Source organism: Dryobates pubescens, unplaced genomic scaffold, assembly GCF_014839835.1.
Source record: "Dryobates pubescens isolate bDryPub1 unplaced genomic scaffold, bDryPub1.pri scaffold_130_arrow_ctg1, whole genome shotgun sequence".
Lineage (NCBI taxonomy): Eukaryota > Metazoa > Chordata > Aves > Piciformes > Picidae > Dryobates > Dryobates pubescens.
In genome coordinates this window covers 20426-30324 of record NW_026530721.1, presented here as the reverse complement: position 1 = coordinate 30324, position 9899 = coordinate 20426, and the positions used below count along the sequence as shown (strand labels likewise).

General features: G+C 70.6%; 1 protein-coding gene across 1 annotated transcript; it reads left to right on the top strand.

Moving 5' to 3' along the window:
* Positions 1 to 1967: 1967 nt before the first annotated feature.
* Positions 1968 to 5524, top strand: CHRNB2 (cholinergic receptor nicotinic beta 2 subunit). The gene is given in 8 exon segments (XM_054179345.1): positions 1968 to 2205; positions 2717 to 2862; positions 2967 to 3011; positions 3504 to 3613; positions 3776 to 4412; positions 4414 to 4681; positions 4684 to 4775; positions 5339 to 5524. Coding segments are annotated over 8 exon segments (1512 nt in total). The 5' UTR covers positions 1968 to 2162; the 3' UTR covers positions 5510 to 5524.
* Positions 5525 to 9899: the final 4375 nt, after the last annotated feature.

Sequence of the window (9899 nt, the reverse complement as noted above, 5' to 3'; positions counted from 1 at the left end):
CCCCACACCTGCCAGCCCCCAGCCCCTTCCCCAGCCCCCAGCCCCCTCCCCCAGCCCCTCCCCAGCTGCTCACCAGGGAGTTTCCCCTCCTGACCTCCCCCAGCCTCTCCAGCACTGCTGCCAGGTTGGGTCGTCAGACTCCACCGACCAGATGGGAGCCACAGCTGGGTAGGACTCCTGGCACAGAGGGCACAGAGGGCACAGAGGCCTTGGAGCCCTGCCCCCCCCCCCCCGGGCACAGAGAGGGCAGGGCAGGGGGCTGCACCCCCTGGAGACCCCCTGGCACCCTCCCTGGCACCCCGCAGCCCCCCCGGAGCCTCCCTGGCACCCTCTGCACCCTCCCCTGGCACCCTCAGAGCCTCCCCTGGCACCCCCTGGAGTCTCCCCTGGGGACCCTCCCCCCCTGCCACCCCCCGGACCCTCTCCCCCTGGCTCCCCCCAGCCTGCCTGTCCTGACCCCAGCTCTGTGCTGCTCCCTCCCACCCCAGGGGCGCAGAGGGGCACAGGGGGGGGGGTGCTGGGGGGGTGGTGCTGGGGGGGTGGTGCTGTTCAGGACCCCCCTCCCCCCCAGGGCTGCCAGGGGTCGGCAGAGGCCTCGGAGGCTGCTCCTGGCTGCTGCCCACCCCCGGCCCGGCAGCAGCCTCCCAGCCCCCCGCGGGGCCTCATCCTGCCCTGCTCCTCCGCCGGGGCAGAGAGGATCTGCAGCCCGCCCCGGAGCCAGGATCCCCCCCGGGGCCGCGGGCAGGAGGAGGCCAAACCGGAGCCCTCCCTCTCGCCGGGCACCGGGGCGGGAGGGGGCACAGAGCCCGGGCGCGGAGGAAGGGCTCCGCAGCGGCGCCGGGGGGGGGGGGGCAGGGAGGCCGGCGGCAGCTCAGCCCCGCGGCCGCCCCCGAGCCTCGCAACCGCCCCCAGGCCGCACGGGGCCGGGCCCGGAGCCCTCCCCGCCCCGGCACCGGGCGCCGCCGCCCCCCGCCCCGGCAGGGGGACGACCCCTGGGTCCCGGGCCCGCCCCCCAGGCGCCCACCGGAAGCGGGGCCCGCGGCCCCGGGCCGCCCCCCGCCCGCCCCGGGCCTCACCGTGATGTTGCAGTGGATGCGGACGGGGCCCGGCGGCGGCCCCCGGGAACCGGAAGCGCCGGCGCGGGCCCCGGCCCCCGGGACGAACTCGCAGCTGATCTCGTCGGGGCAGGCGCTGCCGATGCGGAACCGCTCGTGGCCCCGGTGGAAGATGGACTCCAGCAGCCGCAGCTCCCGCCTCAGGAGCCGCCCGGCGGGGGCCGCCGCCGGCTCGGCCCCGCTCCGCCCGGGTCCCCCCCCCGCCGCCGCCTGCGACCCCGCCGCCTCCTCCGGCCCCGCCCGCTGCATCTTCCCATGGAGGGACCCCGCTCCGCCGCCGCCGCCGCCGCAGCCCCCGGAGCCGGCCCAAGATGGCGGCGGGACGGCCCCGCTCTCCGGAAGTGACCCCTCCCGCCGCCAGCGGAAGGGGCGGGGCTCGGCCGCCGGAAGTGCCCTCTGGGGCGGGGCGAGTGGGACGGCGAGCCGGAAGTGACGCCAGGGAGTGCGCTCCCTCCCCACGCACCCCCCCCCCCCCCGCGGGGCGCGAGGGAGGCGGGGCTAGAGGGGAGAGCTGGCCCCGCCCGCTGCCGCGAGGAGGGGGTCACGTGGGGGTCACGCGGAGACCCGGGCCGAGGTCACCGGAGCGGGGGAGGGGCCCCGGGGCGGGGGGGGGGAAAGCACCGGGGGGTCCTTAGGGCTTCAGCAGGTGCCGGGGGGGGGTCCCGGGGCGTGGAAAGGCCGGGGGGGGCTCCGGGGTCTGCCCGCAGCTGCCCGGCTCCGCTCCCGCTCCGCTGGCACCGCGCACGGGCACCGGAGGCGGCGGCGGCCGGCGGCGCTCGCTCCCCTCCGTGCTGCCCCCCGGCTCCTCCGGGGCTCCCGGGCGCGGCGGGGCGGAGGCGGGGGCGGCCCCGGGAGCGCTGACGGCGGCGGTGACGGTGTGGGAGCGGGAGCGCGGGGCGGCCCCGGCGCAGCGGGCACCGCCTCCCGCCCGGGGCCGCCCCGCCCGGGCCGCCGCCGCCGGCTCCAGCACCGCGGAGAGCGCGGCAGCACCGGGGACAGCGCCCGGGCAGCGGCAGCGGCACCGGCACCGGCAGCGGGGCCGCCCCCATGGCGCTGCTCCGCGTCCTCTGCCTCCTCGCCGCCCTCAGACGTAAGTGCCGGCCGCGGGGTGGGGGTGCGGGGGCACCGGCACCGGCGGGGAAGGGACCGGACCGGGCCCCGGGGCTGCCCCTCTTGCCCTCTCCCGATACCGACCCCCGGACGGACCCGGCGTGGGTCCCGTACCGGCCCCGCTGCCCCGACCCAACCCGGGAGCGTTCCCGGTTCTCCCCACCCCCCTCGGGGGCTCTGCGGCCACCGCGGCACTGCCGGGCCCGGGGGGGGCTCCGTCTGCCCGCGCCGCTCCCCCGGGGTTGTTCGGGGAACGGGCAGGGAGGGCAGGGGAGATCTGGGGGGAGGGCACCCAGCTGCGGGTACCCCCCCGGCTGCCCCCCTAAGAGCATCCCGGGCCCGGCTGCGCCCCCCGGACACCTCCCCCCGAGCCCCGCGCCGGGCACAGGCTCAGCCCCGGGGCGGGGGGGGGGGGGGGAGGGGAGTGCGGAGCCTCCCGGCGGGGCCGGTGCCCGGTGCCGCGGGGCTGAGGCTGCCGCCGTGCCCCGCAGGGAGCCTGGGCACGGACACGGAGGAGAGGTTGGTGGAGTACCTGCTGGACCCGGCTCGGTACAACAAACTGATCCGGCCGGCGGCCAACGGCTCCGAGCTGGTCACGGTGCAGCTGATGGTGTCCCTGGCGCAGCTCATCAGTGTGGTGAGTTGCCCGGGGGCTCGGCGGACCCCCCCCCCCCCCCCCCCCCCGGGGCGGTTCCCCCTCCCCTCCTCCCCCCCCCCGGTAACCGGCCCCGCTCTCCGCAGCACGAACGGGAGCAGATTATGACCACCAACGTCTGGCTGACCCAGGTAGCACCCAGGCTCCAACCCCCCCCCGCTGCACCCCCATCCCGGGGACCCTCTGCAGCCCTGCCCCGGGACCACCCTGCCCTCAGACCCCCCCCTACCCCCCCCCTGCACTCTGCCCTAAGGACCCTCTGCCCACCCTGCCCCAGAGCCCCTCCCTGTCTGCCCTCTCCTGGCGCCCCCTGCAGACCCTCCAAGCCCCCTCCTCTCCACCCCGGCCCTTAGTGGGACCCTCCCTCCCTGCCCCCCAAACCCTCCCAGCCCTGGGACCCCCTCTGCCCTAAGCCCACCCTGCCCCACGACCCCTCCCTTGTCCGCCCTGTCCTGGCCCTCCCCTTGCACCCTACTCCAGGACCCCTCCTGTCCACCCCAGCCCCGTGTGGGACCCCCCCCCCCCCCCTTTAGGTCCACCCACGTCGTGGGGGACCCCCAGCTGGCCACCCACGCCGCGGGGGTGGGGTGGGGGGCTGCCCCCTTCCTGCCCCCTCCCCTCAGGAGTGGGAGGACTATCGCCTGACCTGGAGGCCGGAGGACTTCGACAACATGAAGAAGGTTCGGCTGCCCTCCAAGCACATCTGGCTGCCCGACGTGGTGCTCTACAACAAGTGAGGCTCAGGTTTCGGGGTGGGGGTGGTGGTGGGGGACACACAGGCGGCGCCCCCCCCCCCCCCCCGGCCCCCTCGCCAGGGCTCGGGGCGGTGCCGGGATGTGACGGAGCCACCCCTTCCCCTCCCCCCTTTCCCCGCCGCCCTTCCTCCTCCCCCCAGCGCCGACGGCATGTACGAGGTCTCCTTCTACTCCAACGCGGTGATCTCCTACGACGGCAGCATCTTCTGGCTGCCCCCCGCCATCTACAAGAGCGCCTGCAAGATCGAGGTGAAGCACTTCCCCTTCGACCAGCAGAACTGCACCATGAAGTTCCGCTCCTGGACCTACGACCGCACCGAGATCGACCTGGTGCTGAAGAGCGACGTCGCCAGCCTGGACGACTTCACCCCTAGCGGCGAGTGGGACATCGTGGCGCTGCCGGGCCGGCGCAACGAGAACCCGGCCGACTCCACCTACGTGGACATCACCTACGACTTCATCATCCGCCGCAAGCCTCTCTTCTACACCATCAACCTCATCATCCCCTGCATCCTCATCACCTCCTTGGCCATCCTGGTCTTCTACCTCCCCTCCGACTGCGGCGAGAAGATGACCCTCTGCATCTCCGTGCTGCTGGCCCTCACCGTCTTCCTGCTGCTCATCTCCAAGATCGTGCCGCCCACCTCCCTCGACGTGCCGCTGGTGGGCAAGTACCTGATGTTCACCATGGTGCTGGTGACCTTCTCCATCGTCACCAGCGTCTGCGTCCTCAACGTGCACCACCGCTCGCCCACCACCCACACCATGCCCCCCTGGTGTGCGCAGCCTCTTCCTGCGCAAGCTCCCGGGGCTGCTCTTCATGAAGCAGCCGAAGCAGCAGAACTGCGCCCGGCAGCGCCTGCGCCAGCGGCGGCGGCGGCACGCCCAGGACCGAGCCGCCGCCGCCGCCGCCGCCGCCGCTGCCGCCGACCTCTTCCTCCGGGCCGGAGCCGGCGCCGCGGCTGGAGCCGGGGCCGGGGCCTGCTACGCCAATCCCGGCGCCGCCAAGGCTGAAGGGCTCAACAACGGCTACCAGGAGGGGCAGGGGCGGCGGGGGGCTGCGGCTGCGGGCTGGAGGAGGCTGTGGACGGCGTCCGCTTCATCGCCGACCACATGCGCAGCGAGGACGACGACCAGAGCGTGAGCGGGGGGCTGGGCAGGGGGGGCAGTGCCAGGGCACGGGGAGGAGGGGGAGGGATGTGTGGGGTGCAGGCAGGGCTGTGGGGTGCAGGCAGGGCTGTGGGGTGCAGGCAGGGCCCTGGGCTGCAGGCAGAGCTTGTGCTGGTTCCTGGCTGCACCACAGGAAGGGACCTGCACAAGCCCCAAGGGGGTCCCTTGCCGAGCCCCTCGCAGCGACCCCCACGCAGCCCCGGGCAGGGAGCTCAGCCCTGGCCCCCGACCCTTCCCCAGCCTCCAGCAGCTGCGCAGGAGGCTCCCTGCAGACCTCGGCAGAGCCTTCCCCGGCCGGGGGCCGCTGCTGCCCACCCCGCAGGGCTCAGCTCCCTGCGGGCATGACTCGCCCGGGCGGGTGGCAGCCCCCGCGGTGCCCACGGGCAGGGCTGGCAGCGACCCTCGGGGGAGCTGCGGTGCTGAGGGGGGAGGCTGCCGGCCGAGGTCCTGCTCCCGGCTGCTTGCCGGGCGGTGCCAGGCGGTGCCAGCCGCGTCCTGAGCTGCTGTCTCTCTGCCCCCCGCTGCCCCCGCAGGTGAGCGAGGACTGGAAGTACGTGGCCATGGTGATCGATCGTCTCTTCCTCTGGATCTTCGTCTTCGTCTGCGTGTTCGGCACCGTGGGGATGTTCCTGCAGCCTCTCTTCCAGAACTACGCCACCAACTCCCTGCTGCAGCTCGGCCAGGGCACCCCCACCTCCAAATAGTGCCGGGGGGGGGAGGCGGACACGGCCGAGCCCCCCGACCCTCCCCGCCGGCCCAGGGACAGCGAGGGGCAGCGGCTCCGCTCCCTTTCCCCACCCTCCCCGTACCACCTCTCCTCCTCTCCTCCTCCTCCTCAGCCGAGCCGCGGCCGGGGGTGGCCCCGGGGCTGAGCCGGGCGCTGGGCTCCGGGCGGCCACCGCAAACCAATAAAAGCTGACACCGGAGGGGCTGCGCCCGGGGCCCTCTCCTTTCATCCGCTCCCGGGGCGGGGGGCGGCGGGGCCGGGGGCTCCGGTTCCCCGTGGCCAAAGGGAGAGGCTGGGAAGGAGCAAACTCTGCGAGGGGAAAGTTCCAGCTGCTGAGGGAGGGAGGGAGGAAGGGAGGGAGGGAAGGAGGGAGGGAGGAAGGGAGGGAGGGCTGCGGCGCGGCACCGGCGCCCACCCGGGGGGCAGCGGCGAGGCCAGGGCAGGGAGCGGTGCCCAATGCTCTCGCCCCAGCCTGGCTCTGCCCCGGGACCCAGACCCAGACGGGGAGGAGGTTGATTGATGTCAGCCTAGGAGCACAGGAGGAGACTGACTGCTCCCTCAGCACCCTGCTGCTGCGGGAAGCTGCTGGCATGGCTCTTTTTGGGGGGGGTCTCACACCCCTGGGGCTCCCAGGGGCCAGGCAGAGCTGCCCTGGCACCCAGCAGGAGCAGAGAGGGCAGGAGGGAGCTGCTCTGCTCCAGCTCCTCGGGGCTGGCACATGGAGCAGGCAGGAGGAAGCTATTTTTAGGCTCTACCTGAAGGCAGGGCCAGGGCAGGGAGCTCCAGGGGCTCCCTCCCCGCTCCGGCAGTGCCACCAAAGCCTCCTCCAGCTGGGTGCAGCTGCAGCTGAGCAGCAGCCAGGAGAGGGAGAAAGGCTCCGGGGGAGCTGGGGAGGGACAGGTCCAAGGGCTTGGAGCTGGGAGAGGAGGAGGAAAGTCTTGAGGGGGAAGGGGAGAGCCTGGAAGAGGTGCTGGAGGCCAGGCTGGATGAGGCCTTGAGCAACCTGAGCTGGTGGAAGGTTGAAGATCATTTGGTTCCAAGCCCCACTCCCATGGGCCTTGCCCATGGCTCCATAGAGGCTTCACTGGGCTCTAGAGAGGCTCTATAAAGGCTCCAGAAGGTTCCATGGGGCGCTCTAGAGGCTTCTTAGGGTTCCATAGGGCTCGATAGAGGCTCTATAGAGGCTGCACTGGGCTCTAGAGAGGCTCTATAAAGGCTCCATAGGGCTCTAGAGAGGCTGCATTGGGCTCTGTGGGGCTCTAGAGAGGCTCTATAGGGCTCTGTAGGGTTCTAGAGAGGCTCTATAGAGGCTCCATAGGACTCCATGGAGGCTCCATAGGGCACTTTAGATGCTGCATAGGGCTCTACAAGTGCTCTATAGAGCTCTATAGGACTCTCTAGTGGCTCCATAGGGCTCTCCAGAGGCTGCATTGGGCTCTATAGGAGTCTATAAAGGCTCCATAGGGCACTATAGAGGCTCCATAGGGCTCTGTAGGGTTCTAGAGAGGCTCTATAGAGGCTCCATAGGGCACTTTAGATGCTGCATAGGGCTCTACAGGTGCTCTATAGGACTCTCTAGTGGCTCCATAGGGCTCTCTAAGGCTCTCCAGAGGCTGCATTGGGCTCTATAGGAGTCTGTAAAGGCTCCATAAGGCTCCCTAGAGGCTGCACTGGGCCCTTCCCCCCCAACCCAGCAGCCCACCACAGGCCACCCAGCAGCCCTGGGCCCCTGCCCTGCCTCCCCAGGCAGGAATTGGCCTCCTGGGGCAAAAGTTGAGCCTGGAGCCTCGCTATAAATATCTCTAATCCTGTGCTGGGGAGGAGCAGCCACAGGCTGCACGCAAGAAGTTAAACCCCAGCACAGGAACCCCCTGGCCTGCTCCAGAGGATGCTGCTGCACCTTCCTCCTCCTCCTCCTCCTCCTCCTCCTCCTCCTCCTCCTCCTCTCAGGGAGTTGCCCACCCCCCCCCCCTCCCTTTTGCCTCCCTTTGTCCCCACTGCTGTTTCAGTGCAAGGGGTGAAGAGCAGGGGGGGGGCACAGCAGGACCCCTGGGAGCCCCAAGCACAGCAGCAGAGGGGAGGGGGCAGGGAGAAGGCTACAGCCAGAGGAGCCTCTCCCCCACCCCCCCAACCCCCCACCCCCCCCGGGCTGTCCTTGTGCTGCCAGCAGGGTGCAGGGCAGGGGAGGACACCCAGGCTGTGCCTCAGCAGCTGCTGCTGCCTCCCCTCAGGCCTCCTGCACCCAGGGAGCTGCCAGGGGCTGGGAGGGACCTGGAGAGATCCTGCAGGCCGAGCCCCCTGCCAGGGACTCATCCAGGCAGGTCCTGAGTCCCTCCAGAGAGGCAGACAGCACAACCCCCACCCCGGGCAGCCTGCCCCAGGGCTCTGCCCCCCTCACAGGGCAAAGATCCTTCCTCCATGGCCCCTCCTCTGCCTCAGCTCCCACCCCTGCCCCTTGGGCTGGCACTGGGCATCCCCCAGCAGAGCCTGGCTCCAGCCCTGCACAGCTTCATCCCCAGCACTGAGGTCACCCTCAGGCTCCTCCTCTCCCAGCTGCAGAGCCCTCAGCTCCCTCAGGCTCTCCTCCTGGGGAAGATCTTCCTCTGCCTTCATCATCCTCTGTGCTGGACTCTTCCAAGCAGCTCCCTGAGGTCCAGGGGCTCAGAACTGGACACAAGACCCCAGAGGCAGCCTCAGCAGAGCAGAGAGGGAGGAAAAACCTCCCTTGACCTACTGCCCACAGCCCTCCTAACCCACCCCAGGCTGCCCTTGGCCTCCTCATTGCTGGCTCCTGGTCAACCTCCCACCCCCAGGACCCTCCTCCCCTCCCAGGTCCTTTTCCCCTTCCCTGCTCTCCAGCAGCTCAGTCCCCAACCTCTCCTGCTCCCTGGGGCTGTTCCTTCCCAGCTGCCAGCCTCTCCCTTTGCCCTTCCTCAGCTTCATTCCCTGTCTACTGCAGTCAGCTCCCAGCCCCAGGCCGGGCACAGGGCTGCCCTCTGCCACCTCAGCAGCTGCCTCTTGGCATCTTCTCACCTCCTCCAAGGGGCTGGCACAGAGCTCAGCTGGGAGCAGACCCCCAGCCCCCCAAGGCAGGAAGGAGCCAGAACCCTGCCCCTGCGGGTACCCTGGAACCCTCCCCCAGGCTCCACGGTGCCTGCTGAGCCCAGGCTCACAAACCAGAGGCTTAACTGCCCCCTGGCACAGCCCTGCAGGCTTCCATCCCTGCTGCTCCCCACAGCCCCCCCCAGCTGCTCCCTGCCCCCCAAGCCTGCAAGGATCTGGGGCAGAGGTCCAGGCAAGGGTAGAGAAATCTTCCCTTTAATTAAGAAGATGGAAATGTCCTGCAGGGCTCAGCCCCTGGGGCAGCTGCAGCCTCCTTCTGCCAGGGGGGAGAGAGGGGAGGGGGAGAGGAGGGAAGGAGGAGAGGAGGGAAGGAGGAGAGGAGGGAAGGAGGAGGAGAAGAGGAGGGAAGAAGGGAAGAAGGGAGGAAGGGAGGAGGAGAGAGAGGGAGGAGAGAGGGAGGAGGGAGAGAGATGAAGGAGGAGAGAGAGGAAGGAGGAGAGAAGGAGGAGGAGAGAGGAAGGAGGAGAGAGGGAGGAGGAGAGAAGGGAGGAGGAGGTGGAGGAGAGAAGGGAGGAGGAGAGAGGGGAGGAGGAGAGAAGGGAGGAGGAGAGAAGGAGGAGGAGAGGGAAGGGAGGAGGAGAGAAGAGGCAGGAGGAGGAGAGAAGTGGAAGGAGGAGAGAAGGGGGAGGAGAGAAGGGAGGAGGAGAGAAGGGAGGAGGAGAGAAGGGAGGAGGAGAGAAGGGAGGAGGAGAGAAGGGAGGAGGAGAGAAGGGAGGAGGAGAGAAGGGAGGAGGAGAAGGGAGGAGGAGAGAAGGGAGGAGGAGAGAAGGGAGGAGGAAGAAGGGAGGAGGAAGAAGGGAGGAGGAAGAAGGGAGGAGGAAGAAGGGAGGAGGAAGAAGGGAGGAGGAAGAAGGGAGGAGGAAGAAGGGAGGAGGAAGAAGGGAGGAGGAAGAAGGGAGGAGGAGAGAAGGGAGGAGGAGAGAAGGAGGAGGAGAGAAGGGAGGAGGAGAGAAGGGAGGAGGAGAGAAGGGAGGAGGAGAGAAGGGAAGAAGGGAGGAGGAGGAAGGCAAGAGAGGGGGGAGGAAGAGAGGAAGGAGAGGGACAGAAGGAGAGGAGAGCCTCAAGAGCCAGGCAGGAGGGGGCAGAGCCCTGCCCCAGCTCCAGGCCATTCCCATGCAGGGACAGAGAGGCTCAGAGCTGAAGGGCAGAAGGAGGCCGCAGCCCCCGGGGGGGCAAAGCTGCTGCCCTGCGGCCCCCCCCCCCCGCCCCCCCCCCCCCCCAGGCCCCCCCCCCCCCCCCAGGCC